Source organism: Spermophilus citellus, assembly GCF_964194105.1.
Source record: "Spermophilus citellus genome assembly, chromosome: 3".
NCBI classification, from domain to species: Eukaryota; Metazoa; Chordata; class Mammalia; order Rodentia; family Sciuridae; genus Spermophilus; species Spermophilus citellus.
The window spans coordinates 5203839-5228789 of NC_138184.1; the positions used below are offsets into that span (position 1 = coordinate 5203839).

A 24951-nucleotide genomic window follows, 5' to 3' on the forward strand; every position below is an offset into this window, starting at 1 on the left:
AAGGGTCTGGGGTAGGCTCTGGGTCAGGAGTGGACTCCAGGTGCTGTGGGGGTCTGGAAGTCCCCTGCCACCCGGCCAGCCTCTACTCACCCACGCAGTTCCTGCCGTCAGGGCTGAGCTCAAAGCCCGCGTTGCAGACACACCGGAAGCTACCCTCCGTGTTGACACAGCGGCCAAGATGGCAGAGGCCGCCACTCACGGTGCATTCATCCACATCTGGGAGGGGGCGGCAGGTGGGCGGTCAGGAGGGGCCCCACCCGGCCAGGCTCCCCTCCCCTCCCCCACTCTCAGGTGGATGGGGCGTACCCACGCACGCCTGCTTGGTGAGTGTGGCCTGGAAACCCTCGTGGCACCGGCAGTGGTAGGAGCCGGGGGTGTTGACACAGTCACCACGGTGGCAGGGGCTGCTTGAGCATTCGTCCACGTCTGCAGACAGGGGACCCTGAGCTCCAGCCGGGCAGAGCACGCCACCCTGCCCACTCCGCCCACCCCACCCTGCTCTCACCAATACACTCGCCCCGCACATCCTGGGTGTAGCCCAAGTTGCATTCGCAGTGGTAGCTGGCAGGGGTAGGCAGGCAGCGGCCGTTGAGACACAGGTTGGTGAAGTGTCGACAGATGTCAATGGTTTGGTTCAGAGTGGCTGTACCTGTACCGGCAGAGGCCCAGCCAGAGTCTCCAGGCCTCGCCTCTTGGCCCTGACCCCATCCCGTGTCCCAGCTCTCACACCTGAGCCCAGAGTCACACCTTAGATTCAGATCCCCACCCTAGAGCTAGACCCCACCCCCTGGGCTAAGACCCCCAACCCAGGCCTAAGGAAAAGGAAAGATTCGCAGGCTGGGTCCAAAGCCTGATCTTGAAGACAAGCTCCCCAGCCGACCCCACTCCCAGACCACTGCCAGTCCAGGCATCCCTCTGTATCTCAGGGTTGAGTCCAGGGACCCCCATAGACACCAAAATCCACAGACACTCAAGTCTCTTACATAAAATGCCACAGTATTTGCATTAAACCTACACACAGGCTGGAAGACATTCATTCATCTCTGGGTGTCGTGATATCTTACAACACATGTGCTATGTAAAGAAAAACACCTGTACCTATTCAGTACAGATGTGATTTCCCCCCCCCCAAAATTTTCTACCCACGGTTGGTTGAATCTAAGGCTGAGAAACTCCCAGATCCAGAGGTTGACTGTCCTTTCATCCCTGCCACCCAGGCCAGGACCCCAACTCCAAAGCCCTGACCGACTCAGAGAGCAGCCCCCTCTCCTTGTCCAGGGCCTCTCCCCTGGTCTTGGAACCCTCCTCCCAAGACCCAGGACTTACCACTGTTGGAGGTAACAGGGCCCAGACTGGGGACTCCGCGCCCACCGGAGCTGTGAGGCCCGTGTCGCGCCGGCCCCGGAACAGGACCCACACCATTGGGTCCGAAGCCCGAGAGGCCTGGGAAGGGTCCCGGGTGAGAAGGCAGCAGCGGGAGCCCCTGAGCACAGAGTCGCTGGAACTCAGCTGGAAGAAACAGGGTTTGAGATTAGGCGCTCAGTCCTGCCCAGGGGCCACCAACTGAATCTCAAGCTCTCACTCACCAGAGCCCCGCGGAGGACACAGCTCAGGGACGGGGCCAGCTGCCCAGCACCGGCCCTTGTCACAGCAGCACTGCTGGTGAGTGTAATGACCGGCAAGGTCTCCAGCACAGAGGCCCCCGATTAGTACGGAGAAACAGGCGCCCATCCGGAGGTCTGCAACAGGGCAGAGGTGGGCCCATCAGCACAGGGCAAGGGTGGGAGCACCAGTTGCCAGACCTGAGTTCAACCCCAGGTGCACCCATGCCACCTGTGGGTGGAACGGACCTCCTTGACTGTGCCAACACCCACCGCACCTCAGGAGTGCTGCTTGCCTGTGACCAACCCTGGAGCAGCCAGCTGTCATTCTCAGGGAGAGTAAGAGGGACATTTGACCTTATTCAGATGAGGGTTCCAACATCTAAAGCTGGCACAGGTAGTAAGCTCGCCATCAACACAGGTCCAACCACACCCAGGACGACCTCTTGACCGGGAGGGGCTGCCCAGCGGGACGTCGGGCAGGCACACTGAGACTGCCCTGTGTGTCCTCCCTGGCGGGCCTTGGGTGTTACAGAGAAGCCCAGGAGGCTGCGACTTTGAGAAGGGTCCCAGAGGGACAAGGTGGTGGGTCGACAGCCACAGCCCCAGGGGAGACCGAGGCACAGGCTTCCTAGGGATGACCAGCACGGACACTCGGACACTCATCCGCTTCCCACCAGGCCGCCAGGCCCCCTGGCTCTGTGTGGGGGTCAGATTTCTCAGGCTTTGGCTGAAAGAGCATATTTTTAGCTTAAAACCCTGCAAATCTTGGCTGGTGGCCCATGGTTGAGAAAACCCTCCCACTGGCTGGGAGGGCCGCTGGCAGCTACCCCTGGCCAAGCTGGGAAAAGTGGCGAATGTTTCCACCTCCCCAGTCCCACTCTGTGCACCTGGGGCCCCCCAGGCACATGTGTGGGTGTAGGGGCTCAGCAACAGCTCAGCCTTGAAAAGGGGGCTGGGCCTGCCCAGACAAGGAGAGGTCGAGAACTCGTTCAAGGTCACCCAGCTGCTAAACCTAAAGAAGGATGGGAAACCAGATTCCCAGCCCCAGGGGATCCAACAGGAGGCTGCCTCTCAAACAGGGAAGAGACAGCGTAAGAATTTTAATGGAGATGATGCTGCTCTGGCTGTGACCAGACCCTGCCGAGTGGCCCTGCTCAGCTTCCTCAGCTCCCTCCCTGTCTTGATGAGTGTCTGTCAAATGCCCTCTATGAACCTGCAGATCTCAACTCCTACCTTACTTAATCCTCACAACTCCATGAGGTTGGGACTGCTATCACCCCATTTTATAGGTGAGGAAACTGAGGCACAGAGAGGTTATCCAGTCACCCAATGTCACAGAGTCTGGGAGCAGCTCAGCTGGTATTCAGAACCCAAAACGGAATGCAGAGTCCCTGCTCTGAGGCAACCAGACTTGCTCAAATGCAGCCTCTGCCCTGAGGAGCTGGGGGAGGGTCCAGGGGATGTGCCCACAGGCGCCTCTCCATGCCAGCCACGATAACCCCCAGAGGTGGAGGCCTGGCCACACTCCAAACATAACACCCCTGCCCTGCCTGGTATAGGCCCAGCCAGAGGGGTCTGGGTGATGCTGGGAAACCGCCAAGTCCCCTCCCCTGCCCACCCCTGCCCACACGGGGACCCGGACCCCCCCAGCATCCACATTCCCAGCCAACCCCGTGGACCCCACTCGACTTCCAGGGCCTGACAACCAGCTCCTCAAGAAAGCAGGGAGAGCGGGTGGTGCCCCCAACAGCCAGGTGGGGTGTGGGGAGTGCAGGAGGGTGGGCATGGGGGGACACGAAGCCAGAGACTACCATCCTGGCTAGGGGTCTGAGGAGTGGGTGTGGTCCTTTCTCTGTTCTGAACTTGATCCTCCATCTTCAAAATGGGGTGGGGGAAGGAAAGGAGGTGCTTCTGATGAGGTGGGAGAGGGATGGAATGTGGGGACAGAGCTGCAGGTGGACAGCAGGGCATCAGGAGGGGGAGGGAGGGAGAACAGGGAACAGACATAAATTTGAAAGTTAGAAGGGGGGGTGCATAGAGATGAGGCTTAGGGTCAGTGGGGGGCTCAGAGATGGAGGCTAGATGGCAGGGGGCATGGAGATCAAAGCTAGAGGGTCAGCAGGAGGCCTAGAGATGAAGGCTAGAGGGTGGAGGGACACAGAGATGAAAGGCAGAGGGTCAGAGAGGGGCACAGGGATCAAAGCCAGAGGGTCAGGGGAGGCCTGTGAGGGAGGGGCGGGGAGCCAGAAGGGCAGAGAGTCTGAGGGGCAGAGGGCCATGGGGCTGGGTCAGTGGAGCAGAGTGCTGGAGAGCACAGAGGGCCCACAGCTCCCCAGCTGAGGCTCCGGAGAGCCCAAAGGCTCATGGGTAGGGAGCCAGGAAGCCTCAGAGGATGGGAACCGGCACAGAGACCGGAGGGCAGGAAGGGCCGAGGACAGGAGCGTGGCCGAGAGATGAGCAAGGGGCCTGTCTCCCACCCGCCCTCTCCCTCAGTCCCATCTGGAGGGCCTCACCCAGGCAGCGGGTGCCATCCAGGCTGCTGATAAAACCTCGGGGACAGGAGCACACGTAGCTGCCAACAGTGTTGGTGCAGTCGCCCCTGGAGCAGAGGCCGGGGACGCTGAGACACTCGTCCACATCTGTGCAGACAGACCTGGTCAGCGCGCCTCCCCAACCAGGCCCTCCACCTCCCCGGGGGGAAGCCCAGGTGCCCGGGCAAGAGCTGGTCCCAGGCCGTGCTCCACCTTCACACTTCGTGCCACTGTCGCTGAGCCGGTGTCCAGCTGGGCAGCGGCACTCGAAGGAGCCCACGGTGTTGATGCAGCTGCCCCCCTGGCACAGGCCTGGCACCGCCCGGCACTCATCCACATCTGCAAGGAAGAAATCCAGGAAGGGAGCGAGAGGCCATCAGAGGGAGGACCCAAGGTGCCATGGGTTCCAACCAGTCCTGGCTCCCAGGGCTTCTGCTCCCCCTCGAGGACACCCCACTCACCCTGGCAAGCCCCGGTGCGGACACTGGGGATGAAGCCGCGGCGGCAGGGGTGCGGCTGTGCGGGGCAGAGCTCACAGGGAAGGCCCCAGGCACGGCCCACGGTGGCACAGCAGAGCGCCTTGGTGCACACGCGGCTGGTGGGCTGGCGCTGGCACCCTTCAGGGCCCACTTGGCTAAAGCAGGGCCCTGTCCGGTAGTCTGTGGGGCAGACGGATATAAGCAGCTGGCCTCAGACTTACCCAAGTCCCTCCCCAGTGCCGTCCCAGCCTCTGTACCAGCACACTGGGCTTTTTCCTGCCCACAAGCCTCTGCTCCTCCATTCTCTCTCCATTCCCTACCTAATGGTCTACTCATCCTTCAAAATCCTTTCTCTTCAGGACTCCTCAGCTAGCCTCCAAGCCAGAGGCCACCATCTCCAAGCCCACAAAGCTCAAGGTCTGTCTGGACCCCGTCCTCCCTTCCAGCAGGGACATGGAAGCCAGCTGGGGAGGGTCTCAACCCTGAGCATATACCTGGCCCTGCCAAGTCTCCCAAATTTTGGAGGGAGTCACCATCTGCCTCAGTGCTGCATTCCTGAATCCCAGGGCCCACCCTGAGGAGCCACAGCGTTTCCCCAACTGCCAACTGAGGTGACTTCCTGTCTCCACCTTCCAGATGTTTCCAATATAGAAGCTGGCAGTCTACCAAGAAAGCCCCTCCCAGAAGAAGCCAAAGTCACCCTCTACCCCGGCCTCTTATGGAGAAGGGGCTTCAGAGACCCCCTGTGGGCCCGAGTCCCCAAGACCTGCCCCTCCCTGTCCACTGTCCACTGCCAACCCCTGGCCTCTCCTCTCCCCTCCCTGGAACCCAGGTCACCCCCAAGCCCCTGCAGCTTCTGATTCATCACTATACTCTCTCCACCCAGCCTCCGTCACGGATGGGAGGGTCCCTGCTCCCTCCCATGACTGCATCAGTCCCAGGCCCCTGGCGGTCTGCACCTTCCTGGGCTTCCTGGTCACACCGGGTGCCCTGATGCCCTCTGCATGGCCCAGCATCCCCGGGCCTTGCACTCCTGTTCTTTCCCCTTCTCTGTCTCCTCGGGCTCCCTGACCTGTGTCTGCCCTGAAATGCTCAGGCGGCCCCCTCTCTGCTGCCCCCCTCCATCATTTCCCAGGGAACCTCAAGTGACCCCTGCAATTCCTCAGAAGGCACAGTGATGGCTCTGTCTCCCCCTGCCCCGGCCCCTGCTGCCCACCCTCTCCCCAGCTGTCAGACCAGACCTGGGGTTCACGGTTCACTCCATCTGACCTCCCCCCACCCCAGCCTTCCCCAAGACATCGAGACAGTACCGCTTCCACCCTCTTAATTTAGGTGACCCCACGTGGGTTTGTTTCATAAGCCAGGGTTCAGCCAAGGGGGGATTGTTTATCTCATGAACTCCTACAGATCCTCTGAGATCCAACTGAGGGGGCCCCTTCCCCTAGGACGCCCTCCCTCACCCCCTTCCCTGGACCCCATGGTTTCTCTGCCCTTCACAGTCCCCTCATCGTGGCACTGACCCCTCCTCAGAATTTTCTGTAACTGGCTGTGTCCTCCTGTCCCTCAGACCGACATGTTGCTTAGGCTCCAACACGGGGCCTCGCACACAGCCAGGGAATAACAGATGTTTTGGAAAACGGATGAGCAAATGAAAGAAATGTCCTCAGACTGCCCCTGCAGCAGGACACAGGCCAGCTGGACCCTCTCAGGGCCAGGCCATATCTCAGCCACTGCCAGGAAACACCCTTTCCTCCCCTGGGTCCCCTTGGTACCTCTCTCACACTGAGGCCCCATGAAGCCGTACACACAGGCGCAGTGGTTGGGGCCAATGCAGCGGCCGCCATTATAGCAGCCTGGGGCACAGACGGCTGTGGAAGGAGAGGAGAGAGTGACCAGAGGTTCCCCAGCCCGCAGAGGGAGCTGGGGCCCCAGCAAGACTGTCTGCACCCAGGAATCCCCACCATCTGACCCAGATCAAATGATAAGGCTGTGGCCCTCCAATCCCCGGTCCTCCATGAGGGACGTGTGGGCAGTGGGCAGAAGCTGCAGGACCCACCCTCTGGGAACCAGTCCTGGGGGTACTCACGCTGTCCGCACACAGTGCCCGTGTAGCCTCTTTGGCACAGACAGGACTCTCCCTGGCAGCTGCCCCCGTTCATGCAGCTCACACTGCACCCTGGCCCTAGGGTCCAGGAGGGACAGACGTGAGGTGAAGCTGCCCAAGGAAGATGGCCAGGCCAGGCGGCCCAGCCCAGTCCAGCCTTCGACAGAGTCAGCCAGGGCTCCTCAGGGCACCCTGCAGGAGCCCGTTTCCCTCTCACCTCGGCTCACCCCGCAGCTGGGGGCCAGCGTCCCATCGGCACAGGTACACAGGTTGGGCTGGGAGCAGAAGCCCTCACCGCAGGCGTGCCTGCAGACGGCTGGAAGGGCAGAGTGAGGCGATCAAGGCCAGGGCGGGTCCTGTGCCAGCCCCCTCCATGGGTCCCCAGGCCAGCGGGAGCACTGGGCGGATATTGCCTGTCACCCAGCTCAGCATCCACATGGGAGGTCCCCCAAGTCTTGGCCTGAGTTGGGCAGGTGGTGTGACCCCAGCTGTAGCTCTGGGGTTCCACTGGAACCACTGGGAGAGATCCCTGGGCCAGAAGTACTGAGCACAGGGCGGAGGGTGGAGGGGCTGGGCCTTGGCGTCATTTGGGAGGGGACTCTGGGGGGTGGGGGGTAGCAGAGACAGAGGGAGAGACCAAGAAAGGGACCCAGACTTAGGCATAGGAACAGAGACGAAGAGACAGGCAGGGAGACTGTGGGGCAAAGGAAGTGAGCTCGGGGACCCAGGAGGCAGGCGCCATGCCTGCCATTCACCAGAGCCCCCTACCCCAGGGTCATTTGAGAACAGGGCTGGGCTTGCTGGCAGAAGGCAGGTAGGACAGATGCCCCAACACCCCTGCGTCACCCCCATTTCCAGCACTCACGCACGACACACTGGTTCCCACCGGGCAGCGTCCTCCAGCCAGGGCAGCAGTAGGGGTGAAGGCGTGAGCCACACACATTTGGCCTTCAGGGAGAGCACAGCAAGGCTGATAAGTCTTGCCCTTCCCCTGGGCAGTCCTCCAGGACAGCCCTGCCCACACCCAAGGGTCTGTCGGCATCCTAGGTTCCACGCACGTACCCCTGCAAGATGCCAGGGCTGCCTCGTCTCCGCACACGCCCAGGAGCTGCAGGCTCCATGGCCCCATCCCAGTGGCCATGGCCACCCACCACGCATGACAGGACCACCCAGGCCAGCAGGAGCTGAGCTCGGGGTCCCCAGGCTATGGTGAGAGCTCCAGCATCTCTCCTTGCTAAATGCAGGTTCTCCCAAGTCATGATGTGTCCTTTGGAGGCTGCGGAGAGGAAGCAGTCAGCCCCAGGGAACACTCTGGCAGAGGGGCACTGCACAGAACTGGGAATGGTTGGGGAGGTTGCTGGGATGGGGCAGCCCTGAGAGACCATGTGGCTCCTTAGGGAGCCAGGGGATACATCCAGCCCTGACTTGGGAACAGGCAAAACATCAGGGCAGCCTTCTTGGAAGAGATGTGATGCCTCAGATGGAATTAGCCAGGACAAAGGTCCTGGGGTAGAAGGAGCACAGCAAAGCAGAGGCAGGGTATGTGTGGAGGAGGAAGGCAGGGGAGAGGGGGCCAGGTGGGGCCAGGTGTTGCAGGAGTGGGTACAGCTGTGTAATGGTGCTTCTACTTATGTCAGGGGGGATGAAGAGCCTTTGAGAAGCTTTGAGCAGGAGCAACAAGGGGAGACATGGTATTAGATGGAGCCAGTCAGGGCCCCAGAAGGAGACAGGGAATGGGTGGCAGAGCTGGAGCTGCAGCTGAGCAGAGGGAGGGAAAAAGGACCCGGGTCCCCCTCCCCTCCCAGCCCCAAAGTGTCTGGCTCTTTGCTTGTTCACGAAGAACATGGGGGCATGGACCATGGCTGGTGAAGATGACCAGTCAAAACTATGGAGAGGGAAATACAGTACAGGGAGGTGAGAAGCCAGACCAGGTGGAACTCCGGGCCTCTTCCAAGGTTCCACTTTCCAAATCTGGGAGAGGAATTGGCCTGGAGGGTGGGGAGGGAACGGGCTGGGAGAGCTGGATGGGTTTGAGGGTCCCCCTCTCTGGGCCTTGGGGTCCCGTAAAAGTCGGACCAGATGGCGCCAACTCTTGTCAACTTTGGAGGACAGGCCGGACGGGGAGGGGCGCCCTTTCTGACTTCCAAGTTGGCCGGGCCAGTTGTGGCTCCAAGGACGCCTTCTCCAGGCAGCCCCGGGGACTGCGGGCCCTCGCTCCCTCTGGCTGGGGGTCTCCAGCCTGGCGCGACACGACCCCCTACCCTCCCTGCATCCGAGAGCCCCGCCCCGGAGTTGGGCAAATCAATGAGCCTGGACGGCGCACGCGGCGCGGACGCGGAGCTGCGAGGCCGCGGGGCGCAGAGTCCCGGGCTCGGCCCTCGAGGAGCGAGCGCGCCCCCGGAGTCCGCCGGCCGGGATCTCCACCCGGCAGGGCCGAGGATGCACGGTCCCCGGCCACCACCGAGCCCGACTCCGCCTTCACCTGCGGATCGGGGACCGAGCCCCTCCCGCCGGGCGCCGGGTCCCCGCCACCCACCCCGGCGCCGAGTGGAAGGCGGAGAGGGGAGGGGGCTGGGCCCGGGGCTGCCCGCCGCAGACAAAGGAATCCCCTCCCCCCTCCCGCGCCCGCTCCCCTCCCCCGCCCCCCTTGCCCGCCCCCGCCCCTGCGCCCAGGGTGTCGCCCGGCGCTGGCCCGGCTCCTTCCCTTACCTGCCGGACGGCGCGCGTGGAGGCTGCACCGCGGGCGGACGCGCGGGGCTCGGCTCTGCAGGGCCGGGTCCCGCAGCGCTGGGGGCCCGGGGCAGGAAGGCGAAACCGAGAGGCCGAGCCCGCCGCGCTCCCGGCCCAGAGTTGGGGGCGGGAGGAGTTTGGGGGAGGGCGCGTTTGCACCTCGCAGCTCCCGGGGCGGGGGCGGGGGGCTGCGATCCTGGGCGGGGAGAGAGGCTGCAGCGAGGGAGGGCCTGGGGCTCCGGGTGGAACTCGGGGAGCTGGGGAGCTGGGGCGGCGCTGGGGGGGCCGGGGGCCGCGTTTGGGGTTAGCGACTGAGTTGGAGGTGGCCCGGAGGTGGGGCTCTGACTTGGGGCGGCCTGGACGACAGCCAGGATGGGGAGGTCCGGGCCTCACCTGGGAGGCCCTCCCACATTGCCTCCCCCTCCCTCGGGCAAGGAGAATTCCAAGGATGACGAGGGAACCTCACCTGGCACCTGGAGTCCGGATTCCTACTGAGACGGATCCCGCGGCCCTGAGAAAACCGGCAGGACGCTGAGCGAAGATGGGACGCGTTTTTTCATCTGATTCCCAGAAATTCTCAGAAATGAAGAATTGGAAAGAGATAGACTTTTTCTTCTTTTTTTAAAATACATTTATTATCATCATTTTTATTATTTATTTTTGGTGCTGAGGATGGAACCTAGCGCCTCACAGGAGAGGGGCAAGCTCTCTGCCACCGAGCCACAGCCCCAGCCCAACAGCGAGACTTTCAAATCTCTCTAAACTTCCTTTTCTCCACCTGCCAAAGAGACCACACTTCAGCATTTTGGCTCCCTGTCTGGAATCCACACGCTAAGTGAAAATTTTTAAATTTCCCCACCATTTTCCTACCTTCTGGAATAGACACCCCACCAGTGGCAGAGGCTGTTGAACCTGCAGCTATTTCTCTATCCCGCAAACTCCTATGCAACTGGCAAAAACCAGTTCAAAAATCCCCTCACTATTGCAGATTGTTGGTTACCCTATGGAAGTCCCAAAGCTGCCAGTGCTGAATGGTGCCTCCATCCCAGAACTTCCAGAACCCTTATATATAAATAGCATGTAACAACTTGAGCTAGCATTTATTGGGTGTGAGACTCACAGCTTGTCGGACTTGGTGCTAAGAATTTCATACACATCTTATTTAATCGCCAGAAAAGCCTGTGAGGGAGATACTCATATACAACACGACTGGGTGGTGGATCTGGAATCCAAACCTGATTTCTTTGGGTCCATCATCTTTGCTAGACTGATCCCGAGGGGTCTGGGGGCTCTTGTGAGCCTGCCTCCTTTCAGGGGAGAAAAGTGGGTCCCTGGGAAATAGGCCACAGAGAGGGACATGTGGAGGGTCTTCGTAAAGAGGTTTGGGGAGAGCGCTGGGGTGGAGGGAGAAGTCCCCCAGTCCTACAGACTTCCCTGGTGCTGCCCAGCGTCACACAACCCAGCTGGGATTCCCCAGCCTGGGTCCCAGGAAGCAGCCCCAGACCCTGACATGCCCAAATTAGAGGGATGGACCCCAGGAGAGGAAGAGAAAAGGAGCTGGTGAAAACCTAGGAGGCTCCGCAGAGGGAGGATATGGGAAAAGAGGAGGGAAGTGAGGGGTGGGGAGGACACAGCCCAGGCAAAGGCCTGGAGGCAAGGGAATGAGGAACAGGCCAGGACTGAGTGCAGCTGGAGCTTTGGGGACCACAGTGCTGAGAAGGGGCCAGGAGGCTCTCCCCACCTCTCAGGGGAGTCCTAGCAATCTCACAGGAGGGGCATCTGCCACCAAGGCTGCACTGTGAGGACCCCAGGGCAGAACTGGGGGACAAGTTGAGGTCATTCAGGCTAAGGGAGCAGGGTCCCTGAGGCCTCTAAAGAAGGTCAAGTGGGATGGTGGGACCTAGGGAGAGCGGGCTCAGGAGGGAACCCCAGGATCCCAATGGCTTGGCTGTGACAGAGCTGTGGGGTTCCAGGGCGGGAGGGCCAGGGGTTATTGGGGACAGGGCAAGCTGCTTGGGACACTGCAGACACCCCTTCCCAGGGCCCTTTGCCAAGGTCCACCTTGGCCAGTTCTTCAGCCAACAGGTGAATCCTACACGGGCACTGGGTCAGGTGCTTTAGGAGCAGCCCAGCCTGTGCACAAGGTGGGAGGGGACAGTCCCACCAGGGACACAGCATGGCCAAGGCAGCAGTGACAAAGCCCAGAGGAGGCTCTTCTGGGGGAGGGGTCTGGAAGCCCCCCAGGGCACTCTGGAAGAGAGGGCAAGGGAGCCCCGGGGTGTGGCAGGACAAAGGAGTGTGGAGCTTCTGGAAGTGAGGGCAGCAGCTTGCTGTCATTAGCCCCCCACTCCTGTCCACCTCGTCTCCCCCAGTGGTTCTGCCCGCGGGATGCTGTCCACTCTGGTCTGTTACATTGCTGCCCATATCCATTTAATCACACTGACGGGGTCCCCACGTGACACATCGTCACCAAGGGACATCCAAGATCTAAACAGACTCTCCGTATCACAGTGCCACCCCAGGACTGCGACAAAGATAAAGCGCATCACACACTCTCTCCATCAAAGTGACACCACCAGCAAATTCTCATTCCCAGACATCTCTCTCAGTGTCACCTGTCATCGGAACGCTGGCTGTTTTCTGGTTGCTTCACTACCTGTACCGTGCGTGACATCTCTGCCACCTCTACATCTTCCCTTTGTTGCTGTGACGTTGTCAACTGTGAATGGTCAGTGGCACCTCATCCAGAGCGCTGGACGTTGGCACTGGCCAGTCCCAGCAGAAAGGGCTCCGAGTCACTGTAGAAGCCCCTCGGAGGCTGGGAAATTGGCAGCCAGCAGCCTCCGGCTCTGGCCTCACAGAGACACAGCCTGTGGCCTCCAGCTCTAGCCTCCAAGGCTGCTGGAAGATCCTGGAGTCGGGAACCAGTAGCAGCTCAGCAAAGTGGAGCCCAAGGGCCGCAGGGCCTCTGACGCCTGCTTCTGTAGGGGACTGATGCATCTGCTGGCCTGCGTGGGGCATGTGCCACCTTCGTGTTGCAAAGGGAGCTGAGAAGATGGTGCCTTGGAGTACCGTCGCGGGCTCTGCCGATTTCTCAGACTCAGGGTCCCCTGATGGCTGGAGTTGGCACGGGCCCACCCGCTGTGTGACTCCCTCTCAAAGTCAGCCCTACAGCTCCTGCTGCCCTCTCACTATACCCCATGCCTGCTGTCACCTGGCACTGTCATAGGCATTGTCCTTTGTCACCATAAGATGGCCCCTCTACTCATGACACCAAGTGACACCAAGTCTTGGTGGTTATTTTTTTTAATTACAATGTCACCTGTTGCTGTCAAACTGTCTCCCCATTGTTCCAGTTCCAGCATTACTTTGTCACCTGTTGCTGTCACATTGTCACACCATTAATGTCACCATAAGTCCTCCCCCACTGTCATCCTGTTCAGGTCACTCAGTCATTCCCGTCCCACCCCAGCCCTCATCCTGCTCCTTTCCTTTCTGTGCCGTCCCAGAGCCCCTCTTGCCAACTCCACTGCGGGTGCCCAGAGAGCGTCTCCCCAGCATCCATGCTCAGGGACGGGGGCAAGCTGGGCCTGGACAAGGAGACATGGCAGGAAGGGAGTAGATGGCTGTAGTCTGTGGTGTGTGGAGTGACCGCGCCGCCCAGGCGGGGTGGCCTGGGGACAGAGCCTTCTTTGTCTGAGCTCAGGAAGCAGCTGGTGGAAGGGAGGATTGAGCACGTGGCCTGAGTTTGGCTGGCTGCCTGGGAATGAGGCTGGGGGACTGGAGACCCAGGGGAGGCCCTGAGGAGGAGGCCAGGCTGGACGGTGAGGGCCAGGGAGAGAGGGTGGCCCTGGGAGCTTCCCCTCCCCACCCTATTGGTGGACCCTCACAAAGACCCCAGGACGGCTCTGCTGTCCTCTCACCACACAGATGGGGAAGCCGAGGCGCAGAGCCACCAGGGCACTCACCGGGTCCCCCTGCCAGGAAAGAGCACAGGCGATCTGGACGCAGGCCACAGGGCTGGACTCTTTCCCCACTACGATTCGCATGTGTCCCTCGAAACTCAATTACTGGAAACTTACTCCTCAAATCCCTGTTAATGGGGTTTGGAGGCAGGGCCTTGGGGAGATGAGGATCAGATGAGGTCCCTGGGGGTGCATCCCCCCAAGATGGAATTGGTGGCTTTTTTTAAGGTAGGGTCTCCGCTTGTTGCCCAGGCTGACCTTGAACCCCTGGACTCAAGTCATCCTCCTGCCTCAGCCTAGGAAGAGGGAGGGAGCTGGCGCCAGCAGCTTGCTGTCCCTCCACACCTGAGGATGCTGAAGGAGGCCCCGCCCACGGCGGGCACCTGCTGCCTCCCTGTCCTGGATCTGGAATCAGGAGCTCAGTCCGCAGTGTTCAGTTACAGCAGCAGAAAATGAACCAGGACACTTCCCGGGGCCTGGTTCTCCCATCCCGACTGACACGGGCCTCAGGGCAGGGGAGGGTGGGAGCGGCCTGTCGATGCCTGATACACACATGCACGTGGGTTGTGTTTATGAAATCAGCGCAGGGGCACAGCGCAGCAGTGTAGCGCTTGTCTCGTGTGTGCAAGGCCCTCGGGTTGATCCCCAGCACTGTAAGAAAACAATGATCAGAAACATAAGCACCTTTGTACATCATTCTTTCCTTTTTTCCTCTTTGTGAAATAAATTATCTTTTTGCAGATTCAATCAGTGATTGTCTTTACTTCCCATTTCCTTTCATTGAGGTAAAATTCACATAACATACAAGTTGCCCTTTCAAGGGCCCTGGATACATTCACAGTCTTCTTTACACACTTCCTCTATCTAGTTCCAAGAGGTTTCCACCACCCCAAAAGGAAACTGTGCAGATCAGCAATCTGTCCCCAGCCATCTCCCTGTCCCTGATAGCCACTAACCTAGATTCTGTCTCCATGGGTTTGCCTACCCTGGATGCTCCTATAAATGAAGGTGTGCAGAACGTGACCTTCTAATCTGGTTTCTTTCACTGAGTGTCATGTTTTCAAATATGAGCAGCATCCCCCAGGGGTCCACAGGTAAAGGTCAGGTCTCCATGAAGGTGCTATATACTGTTAGGAGGTGGGGCCTAATGGGAGGCTCGTAGGTAATTGGGGGCATGTCCTTAGAAGGACTATGAGACCCAGGTCTCTCAGCCTCTCTCTGTTCTTGGTTAGACATGTGACTACTCGCTCTCACCATTGCCATCAGCACCCCCACCACAGACCCAAACAAATGCGGGTCGCCCCATCTTGGACTTGAACTCCAGAACTGTGAGCTGATAAACCATTTCTCTCTATTAAGTTGGCCACTTCAGGTATTTCCTTACAGTAATGCAAAGGTGACTGGTACAGACGGCCATGCTGGGCAGGAGGAGAGGTTGGAGAGTTGTTGGCCACAAAGACACTGCAGGAAACCCCAAGCAGAGAGGAAATCTGAATATTCTAGAGAGAGAAAAGGAAGCAGAGGAGATAAGGGAAGGCACATCCCCGATCTGAAGACAAACAGGAGTCCTGAACTCAGAAGTCCCATCGGGGAGGGACCTGCACCTGCCACATGCAGAAGGTCAGGATTGGAGGATTCAGAGGCAGTCTTAGGAGGCTCTTTGCTTCTGTAGCCACGAGAAGACAAGGGGAAGCCATTCTGCAGGGTGAAAGGCAGGAGGCTTGGCCCCCAGGAGGTGCTCCTCACACCCACCAGGATGCCATCGTCAGTAAAGTGGAAAACAGCGAGTGTGGTGAACTCGTGGGGAAGCCGGTCCCTCCTGCATTGCGGCTGAGGGTGAAGATGGGACAGTTTGCTGTGGTAAACAGCATCAGGGTTCCTCGAAAAGTTCAGCCTAGAGCTACCCTACGACCCAGCCTTTCCGACCTGGGCACGTGCACCTGGAAGAATTACAGGGCTCTAAACAAGATACCTGCACACAGGTGTCCACAGCAGCATGACTCACTGCTACCAAAGGTGGCAGCTCCCGAGGCCACTGATGGGTGGAGGGGCGGACACACCGTGGGTATCCATGCAGCCGGGTGTGAGTTGGGGCTGCATTTTGATTCTCTAATAATCTATGAGATTTTTATAAAACTGCCCTCCAGAAAGTTTTTCATGAGCTTTTTGGGGAAGCCGTTAACAAAGCTCCATGAACTGGGTGGCTCAGAGCCACAGAAATGTGGTGTCGTATCACCGTTTTGGAGGCTGGGAGTCTGAAATCGAGGTGTCAGCAGGGTCGGTTCCGCTGAGGACTGGGACCGAGGACCTGCTCCAGGCCTCTCCTGTACCTTCTGGTGCCTCTGGCGTTCCTCGGGTCATGGATAGCCATCTTCTCCCCGCGGGTCTTCGTCTGATCGTCCTCTGTGCTTATCTGCCCCTGCGTTTAGCACGTCCTTTTAATTTTCTGTGTCTGATTCTTTGACATCTAGCCCCTCCCAGGGCCAGCAGGTCCTAGAGATGGTCAAGGACTCATGGATGCACCTTTCAGGGGCTCCGTCAAGGAACTGGGAGCCTCGGAGGGCTTTAGTGCGGCAGGGGGAGGGGTCCCCGCAGGGGTGGGTCCTGCAAACACTGGGACCATGAGCTGGGCATGGCTAGTCTCGCTTGGAGGAGGGAGGACCCCAGCACCATTTCAAGCCCTGTTGTCTACACCTACGGATTAGGGGCTCCAGGGCCCCCCCCAGACTCTTTCCGTGTGTGTGGTCCCCTTCCTGGGGGTGGGGGCTCCACTTGAAGCTTCCTGCCCTGCCCCAAGCCTCAAGAATGTTATAAGTGGGATCAAGATTTATAAAGCACTTACTGTGTGCAAAGTCTTTACATTCAATATTGCACAGAGTTCCCCCAACGATCCTGCATGGAAGGTATGAGGTTCAGGGTCAGACAAGAAGACGGAGGGCAAGGTAAAGTGGGTTAAGTGCAAATTGTCAGACCCAGAAGTGCAAGCGTGACCCAGTCAGGAGACGTGCATGTGCCAGGGCATCCCCATCGCCATCTGTCCTTGCTGGAGACCTAATGCTGGGTTCACAAAATCGGACTCTTCCAATAACTTCAGAAAATGAAAAAGCACGCCAACCCACAGAAGTTCCGTTTCAAAATCCGTGACGGCTCTCCAACCTTGAGGGTTTGTGGAAAGAGAGCCACCAGAGTTCTTAATTCTTAGGGGACACACAAGGGGAGTTTCCATGGAACATTCTGTCCCCAAAAAGGGCTAAGGGGTAGGATTACAAAGGAACAGGTGAGTGTAGTTCCGCCCCACCGGGTGACGCCCACTCCTGGAGCCACGCCTTGTTATCCAGCTGGGGTAACGCCAAGTTACTGCCATGCAATAATTGTTCAGAACCCCAGTGCACCAGGACTTACAGGCATCTGCATCCAGGGAAGCTCCGACACAGCTCCCAGCACTCAGTAAACACTCACTGAAGGAATGAGTGATGGTGGGCAGGTCAGGAAAGGAGTGGCAAGTGCTCAGGGAGGGCTGAGAAGGACTCAGATTGAGTAGGACCTTGAAAGCCAGGAGCATGGATGTGACCTGGAGGCAGCAGGGAGCTATGGAGGGTTCTAGGGAGAGAGCCACACAGTCACATTAAGTTTGAGGACTTAGTTTGCCAAGAAGGGTGGAGTTCGTTGGGTTGTCACTAGAGGGCACTCAGGTTTTAGCGTGGACTGTCCTCAGTGCTGCACTGCCCACAGGAGGCTACACCATGCAGGTGATCCTTGAGTCTTTCAGAAGAGGCCAGCCCAAACCCAGATGTGAGTGCCCCATGCACCAGACCCCAAAGACATCGTGCAAGAAAACTATTATAATGGCCTGAAGCTGACTGATATACCTTATTCCCTGGGAATTAAAATACTACCTGTTAGGCTCCAATTTTATGATTTGGTAACTTACTCCCCAAAGTCCTCTGTGAATGGTATTTGAGAGGTAGGACCTTGGAGGTGGTGGGCTCTGCCCTCGTGAGCAGATCACTCTGTTCATGGATTAATGGATCGTCATGGAAGTGGTTCATGAAAGTCACGCTGGCTCTCTCTGGCACACTTACCCTTTCTCACCATGGGACACCCTCTGCCATCTTGTGATGCAGCAGGAAGGACCTTACCAGATGCTCTTGAACTTCCCAGCCTCCAGAACTGTGGCTGAAGCAAACCTCTGTTCTTTATAAATTACCCTGTCTGTGGGATTCGGTTACAGACAAGGGACTTCGATGTCACCTTTTTTCCCATGTAGATTCACATCTATGCTGGGATGTGCTCCTACATTTCTGTTCATTTGCTATTTACGTAATTCTTCACTTCATTTTAATAATTCGTCTGCCGCAGTCTTGGCTGGGCACAGAATCACGAGCCACTCAAGCAGGAACAAAACTTTATTTTGAAAAGGCCGCCAACACTCTCAGCGCCAGCAAGCAAAAAACCGGTCCTCCCACGCGGGCGTCTAACCGGAACCGCCGTCTCCCGGAACCCCGGGGTCCCCCGGACCTCCCCCGGAATTTCCTCCTACTATCCTTCCCCAACCAATGGGAACTCTCCATGAGTCCCCTTAACATGAGTCCAGTAGTAGGCCAAGGTGAACAGCAGGAGCCCAATTTGCATATGAATGTAAATCTTAGCATAATAATACCTCAGTGGCTAGCTGGCTTTACAACCAAAGGTGCCATACATCATATATTTTGCTTGTGGCTCCTAGCATCTGCCCCCTTCTGTTTAATTAAGTAACAAGCAATGTGGCTAGGGACCGTGCCTGGTAGGTTGTCCAATTTAACATATGGTTCTTACCCGTCATGGGAGAACTGACCTTTAGGCGTCAGCTTCCAGTCTTAGGTTGAATCCACTGTAATTAGAGCAACCCGTCGCTGACTACCGGTCCAGCATTCAGCCATGCTTGTGGATAGGCCTATGCACCAGTGGGGGGGTGAGGTTCTTGCCTCACCTCTGTTGGCCCCCAGATTTTGCCTTGGTGCCAGTGGGGGGGTAAGGTTCTTTGCCTCACTTCTGTTGGCCCCCAAATTTTAGACCATCACTAGTAGAAGGGAGGAGGATACAGAAATGCCACGACACCAAGCCAATTGATGGCTCCTTGGAAAAATTGCGTCACTGGTGACACCATCAGCAAAGATATGCCAGTATTACCACAATAAACATGGGGTGAGCTGGCAAGGAAATTGCATCACTGGTGACACCATCAGCAAAGATATGCCAGCAGTACCACAATTTGGTGCACCAGATGATATTTCACAATGTATGTAACTGATATATAGTCCAGGCAAGTTCTGCAAGCAGTTCAAATTGGAGGAGTCTATCAATATGTCCATTTCCTCCCAAAGTAAATCAAGTCCTTGATAGCATTACTTGTTGAGTTATATTCATTGATGCATCAGTTTATACAGTTTACTGTGATTGCTATCATAGAAGCTGTAGTTTGGTTTTATCTCAGTCTTCACTGGAATTGGGATGGAGATGGAAATTCTGGCAATGATGTTAAAGAGACATTATCCTGAACAGAATTATTAAATATAATAAAAAGGAAAGGTGAAAGTAAACAAACAGATCTGTTAAACTCCTTTAAAAACAATCCTTAACAGCTGTTTACCAAATTTAAATTAGCAAACAAACAGATCTGTTAACCATCTTTAAAAACAATCATTAACAGCTGTTTACCTAATTTAAATTAAACTATATAAATCACGTGAATAAAGAAAAAATTCGGATCCATTTTTTCATGAGCGCTCCTCATATAAGAAATATGGACATACACACATACAGACATACAACACAAAACAGAAGTGTGCACACAACATACAACACATAAGACAATAGTAAATAAAGGCCTTGTAGCTATACCTAGGTGAAATCTCCATTGCAATGTTTAAAAACTCCACAGTCAAAAAATAAAACACAGTCAAAAAATAAAACTGATCAGAAAACATTAACCTAGGTTTGTATGAGCTCAAAAATAAAATAGAACTTTATGATGTGGAAAAATGCAATAATAAAATAGATATTGAAAAAAACACCTTGGTTAATCACTGTCGCAGATGTAAGAATAGCCAAGCTGGAGCTTTGGATGTCAGCTGTTATGGATTTGAGTCAAATCATCTTCTTTTTCTGTAGAAATTGTTTTAGTTAATCTCTCTGCTGTTCATCCTGTGGGAAAACACAGACAGCGCCCCGATTCCAGACTATCACTGGATCCGGGCCTTTCCATTGTCCTGTTAGAATATCTTTCCAAAGTACCTTAGGCTTATGTACATTTTTGGGGTACAAATGTCTTTCCGCAGCACTAAGTCCCGATGAATCTAAATTTTAAAAGTTTAGAGTAAAAAGGGTTATTTTAAGTTTATCTTTGGGGGATATATACCCCTTTCCAATTCCCTCCTTTTGTTTTAATAAGTACATTTTAATAGTTTGATGAGCTCTTTCAACTATGCCTTGTCCTTGTGGATTGTATGGAATTCCTGTTATGTGAGTAATACCAAATGATGAGCAAAATTGTTTAAAAGAGGTGGAAGTATAACCAGGACCGTTGTCCGTTTTTAACTGTTTTGGAACGCCCACAGTGGCAAAATTTTGTAAGCAATGAGCTATAACATCTTTAGTTTTTTCTCCGGCATGAAGGGAGCCCATCAAAAATCCGGAAGAGGTATCAACTGTAACATGTAAATATTTTAATTTTCCAAATTCTGGCAAGTGTGTGACGTCCATCTGCCAAATATGGTTAGGTATCAGTCCTCTAGGATTGACTCCAAGATTAACTTGTGGTAAAAATGTCACACAATTTTGACATTGTTTTATTATATGTCTGGCTTGTTCTTTAGTTATTTTAAAACGCTTTTGTAAAGTATTAGCATTGACATGGAACCTTTTATGAAAATTTATAGCTTCTTCTATTGTGGAGAAAATATGTATGTCATGTGTAGATTTATCTGCTAGTTCATTGCCCATACTAAGGGCTCCAGGCAATCCTGTATGTGCCCTGATATGACCTATGAAGAATGGATCTTTTCGGTCCCAGATTAGACTTTGTATAGTGGAAAACAAAGAGAAAACAGTAGAAGAAGGTGAGATCCTACCAGCATCTTCAAGGGATACTATAGCATTAACTACATACTGACTATCAGAAAATAAATTAAATACAGAATCTTTAAACATCATAAAAGCTTGTAATACTGCATTAAGCTCTACCTTTTGAGCTGATTGTTTGGGTACTAAAAATGTAAAAGTTTGATCAGGAGTAACTACTGCTGCTGTACCATTGTTTGACCCATCAGTGAATATATTTGGAGCATTTATGATAGGGGTTTTTCTTGTCATTTTTGGAAAAACTACAGGATGCTTAGACCAAAAAGACAACAAAGGATTAGATGGTAAGTGATTATCAAATGAAACACTAGTTTTACACATGATTATTGCCCAAGTATTTAACTCATTAGCTAACTCATCAATTTGATCCATAGTATATGGAGTGATAATTTTATTGGGAGAAATCCCAAACACTCCCTTAGCTGCTTTTATTCCTTTGAGTATTAATTGTCCTACAGCCTCAGGATATCTAGTAAGAATAGTGTTAGGAGAATAAGATAAATGTATCCACAATAATGGACCTTCCTGCCAAAATACTCCTGTAGGAATATTTTTTGTTGGTAGTACAATAAATAATAAAGGCAAACTTATATCAATTCTATCCAAATGCATATTTTCCATATACGTTTCAATGATTTTTAATGTTTTTCTTGCTTCAGGCGTTAACATGCGGGGTGAATTTGGATCTGATGGACCTTTTAGAATATCAAATAAAGGTCCTAACTCTCCTGTTGGTATGCCTAGATAAGGCCTTATCCAATTTATGTCTCCCAATAATTTTTGAAAGTCATTAAGTGATTTGAGTTGATCTACTCGTATTTGAATTTTTGGTGGACGGACCATGGTTGAGGATAATAGAACTCCTAAATAATTAATTGGAAGATTTAATTGTACTTTATCTATTGCTATCTCTAGATTATAATTTTTCAATAAGTTTGTAAGTGTGGCATAACATTCTAGCAATGTGTTTTTATCTTTATGTGCCAATAACACATCATCCATATAGTGAAATATTTGTAGTTCAGGATTTTGGTTTCTAAGTGGCTGGATTGCTTTATTAACATAAATTTGACACATAGTTGGGCTGTTAGCCATCCCTTGAGGGAGTACTTTCCATTCATATCTCTGATCAGGACCTTCATGATTCAGTGCAGGGATAGTAAATGCAAAATGTGGACTATCCTCGGGATGAATTGGAATTGAAAAGAAACAATCTTTAATATCTATAACTAAAACATGCCAGGTTTTTGGTAAAGCAGACAATTGAGGAATCCCTGATTGAGCAGGTCCCATAATAACCATCTCATTATTAATGGCTCTTAAATCTTGTAATAATCTCCATTTACCAGATTTCTTTTTAATGACAAAAATGGGAGTATTATGGGGGGATACGGAAGGTTGTATATGTCCTTCCGCTAATTGTTGTCTGACCAAGTCATGGGCTACTTGTATCTTTTCTTTAGTCAGGGGCCACTGAGGAACCCACACTGGTCTTTCTGATTTCCAAGTAATTTTGATTGTCTCAGTGGCCCTTTCTGAAAACCCAATTCATGTCTATTTATTTCTTGATCTATTTGAATAGGTGCTGTCATACCTTGTTCTTGTCCTCTTAATCTTTTTTCTTTCCTAAAGCCTTGTTTAGCCCTAGTAGTGGGAACGTTAGGATTGATGTTATTTGTTAATGTCAATCCTAATTGATCTAGGACATCTCGTCCCCATAAATTTACAGGAAGATGATCCAATACATAGGGCTGTATAGTTCCTTCACATCCTTCAGGATCCCTCCAATCTAATACCATAGCACTTCTATGGGGATTTGTTGCCACTCCTAGGCCTCGAAGCGTTTGAGTGGCTTGTTGTAATGGCCAATGTTCTGGCCATTCTTGACGAGATATTATGCTGAGGTCAGCACCTGTGTCCAGCAGCCCATTAAAGTCATGTCCTTGAATATTTAATTTTAGCATTGGGCGAGAATCTAAATTTAAAGACAGCATAGCCCAATCTACACCTGTGGAGCCTAATCCCTTGGAACCTCTTTCTACATTACAACTGGAAAATTTATCATGCAGGCTGGGTATTATTAATAACTGTGCTATTCTATCTCCTGGTGAAATTACTGATATACCTCTTGGAGAACTAGCTATAATTTTTATTTCACCCTCATAATCGGGATCAATTACCCCAGGACTTATCATAAGTCCTTTTAGTGTAGAAGAACTGCGTCCCAATAATAAGCCTACTGTTCCCTGGGGAAGAGGTCCTTTTACTCCTGTGGGAATGATTTGAATTCCCATCTCTGGGGTTAGTACTGCTCTGGCAGAGGCGCAGATGTCCAGCCCTGCGCTCCCTCTAGTTTGTCTGATGAGGGATTTAATGGATAATGCGTCCTGGGCACTACCTTGATGGTGCTGTTGGGTTCCTCCATTGCCCCATATATTTGTGGTTTTGGGCCCCGGGGCATTGGGCCCTCTAGTCCGTTTTTTGGCAATGGAGCCTGATACCTTTCTCCACGATATCGTGGGTAAACACTTGGTCCTTGTCCGTTTTTTGATAACGGAATACCCTCTATGGTGGTTTGAGAACGGCATTCATTAGCCCAATGTTTCCCTCTATGGCATCGTGGGCAAATACCCGGTATTCTATTCCTTTGATATCCAGCTTTGTTAAACCCTCCTCTTACGGGGCAACTCCTTTTAAAATGTCCTGTTTGATTACAATTATAGCATGTTTTTGGCCTGGCATCTAAAGCCTGTTGTACTGCTGCTAAGACTTGCCCTTGTTCATTAATGTCTCTACATAATTTAATATATGTGTTTAAATCTTCATGTTTCCATGGTCTAATGACCTCTCTGCAGCAACGATTTGCTTGGTCATAAGCCAGTTGTTTTATAAATGGCATTACCTGTTCTGTATTACCAAATATCCTAGAGGCTGACTGAATAAGTCTATCTACAAATTCAGCGTAAGGTTCATTAGTTCCTTGTATTACTTTAGATAATTGACCTTGTAAGTCTCCATGCCCCTGTAAAGTTTTCCATGCCCTAACTGCATCTACAGCAATTTGTGCGTATACGCCAGGGTCATATTCAATTTGTTGTCTTTGACCCTCATATGGTCCCTTTCCCAATAGCATGTCCATATTTCTTTGAGGATAACCAGCTTCTGCATTTCGCCTAGCTGTCTCCATGCAAAATTCCTCATTGGCAACCTTCCATAACAAATATTGTCCTCCGTTTAGCACAGATCGACACATGTTAGCCCAATCTGCTGGTGTCATGTCCAAGTTGGTAACAGATTCAACCATGCTTATTGTGAAGGGAGCTTGCGGCCCATAGGTCGTTACAGCCTCCTTTAATTGCTTTATTGTTTTGAAATCTAAAGCACGGTGAATTCGTTGCCCTCCTGCCTGCTCAAGTACAGGGCATGCTAATCTTTGGGGTCCTGCCTCAGAATTCCGTCCATCAACTACGGGAGTTGAGGGCCGCTCAGCGGTAGATGGAGCTGTTGGTTGAGTTACGCCCTCTGGTGATAGAACGGAGTTAGTAGCAACCTCCTGTTGTAATTCTCCACCTGATGGCTGCTTTTCCTCTAAGCTTGCTTTCTTTAAATTCTCCTCTGTCTGACTAGCTTGAGAGACCTTCTCTTTTGCTTGACCTAGCGTTTTTTCTACCATAGTCTGGACCTCTAACAATTTACTTAGCAGTTTTTCGGTTTGTTTTTTACTGGATTCTAATCTACTATAAAGGTAATGTAACCCAATAAGATAGGATAAAACAAAGCCGAAACAGAATGAAACAAAAACGGAACAGACAATGGTTGTATCGATTTTCTCTTTCTCAGGGCCGAATAACTTCAAACCTTGAGCCAACCATTTTTCCCAGTTCGCCTGAGAAAATTCTAGGGCTAGGGAGCTTGAAATAAAAACAAAATAAATCAAAACAAGAACACATTGTTTTTCTAAATGTTCACCCATTCTGTCGCCTTCCCTCAGGGGCGAGCAGTTTTACTCACCTCTAAGTTTCAGGCGTTCCCCGTCCGGGCCGCCAAATGCCGCAGTCTTGGCTGGGCACAGAATCACGAGCCACTCAAGCAGGAACAAAACTTTATTTTGAAAAGGCCGCCAACACTCTCAGCGCCAGCAAGCAAAAAACCGGTCCTCCCACGCGGGCGTCTAACCGGAACCGCCGTCTCCCGGAACCCCGGGGGTCCCCCGGACCTCCCCCGGAATTTCCTCCTACTATCCTTCCCCAACCAATGGGAACTCTCCATGAGTCCCCTTAACATGAGTCCAGTAGTAGGCCAAGGTGAACAGCAGGAGCCCAATTTGCATATGAATGTAAATCTTAGCATAATAATACCTCAGTGGCTAGCTGGCTTTACAACCAAAGGTGCCATACATCATATATTTTGCTTGTGGCT

The 24951-nt window shown here is 53.5% G+C and overlaps 1 protein-coding gene across 2 annotated transcripts in view; it reads right to left on the reverse strand.

Annotated features, from left to right (window-relative positions):
* The window catches only part of FBN3 (fibrillin 3), a 56155-nt gene extending 46159 nt beyond the window's left edge, over nt 1-9996 (reverse strand). For both annotated transcript variants that reach the window (XR_014021298.1, XM_081288514.1), the window contains exons 1-15: nt 9428-9996; nt 8627-8706; nt 7781-7994; nt 7584-7666; nt 6936-7034; nt 6701-6796; nt 6387-6482; nt 4597-4794; nt 4349-4474; nt 4118-4243; nt 1587-1739; nt 1327-1509; nt 506-649; nt 307-426; nt 91-216 (exon numbers count right to left, since the gene is read on the reverse strand). Coding sequence is in view for 1 of the 2 variants with exons in the window: in XM_081288514.1 (XP_081144640.1) it covers nt 91-216; nt 307-426; nt 506-649; nt 1327-1509; nt 1587-1739; nt 4118-4243; nt 4349-4474; nt 4597-4794; nt 6387-6482; nt 6701-6796; nt 6936-7034; nt 7584-7666; nt 7781-7977 (1747 nt within the window). In the remaining variant the exon portion in view is untranslated. The remainder of the gene's footprint in view (nt 1-90; nt 217-306; nt 427-505; nt 650-1326; nt 1510-1586; nt 1740-4117; nt 4244-4348; nt 4475-4596; nt 4795-6386; nt 6483-6700; nt 6797-6935; nt 7035-7583; nt 7667-7780; nt 7995-8626; nt 8707-9427) is intronic.
* Nucleotides 9997-24951: the final 14955 nt, after the last annotated feature.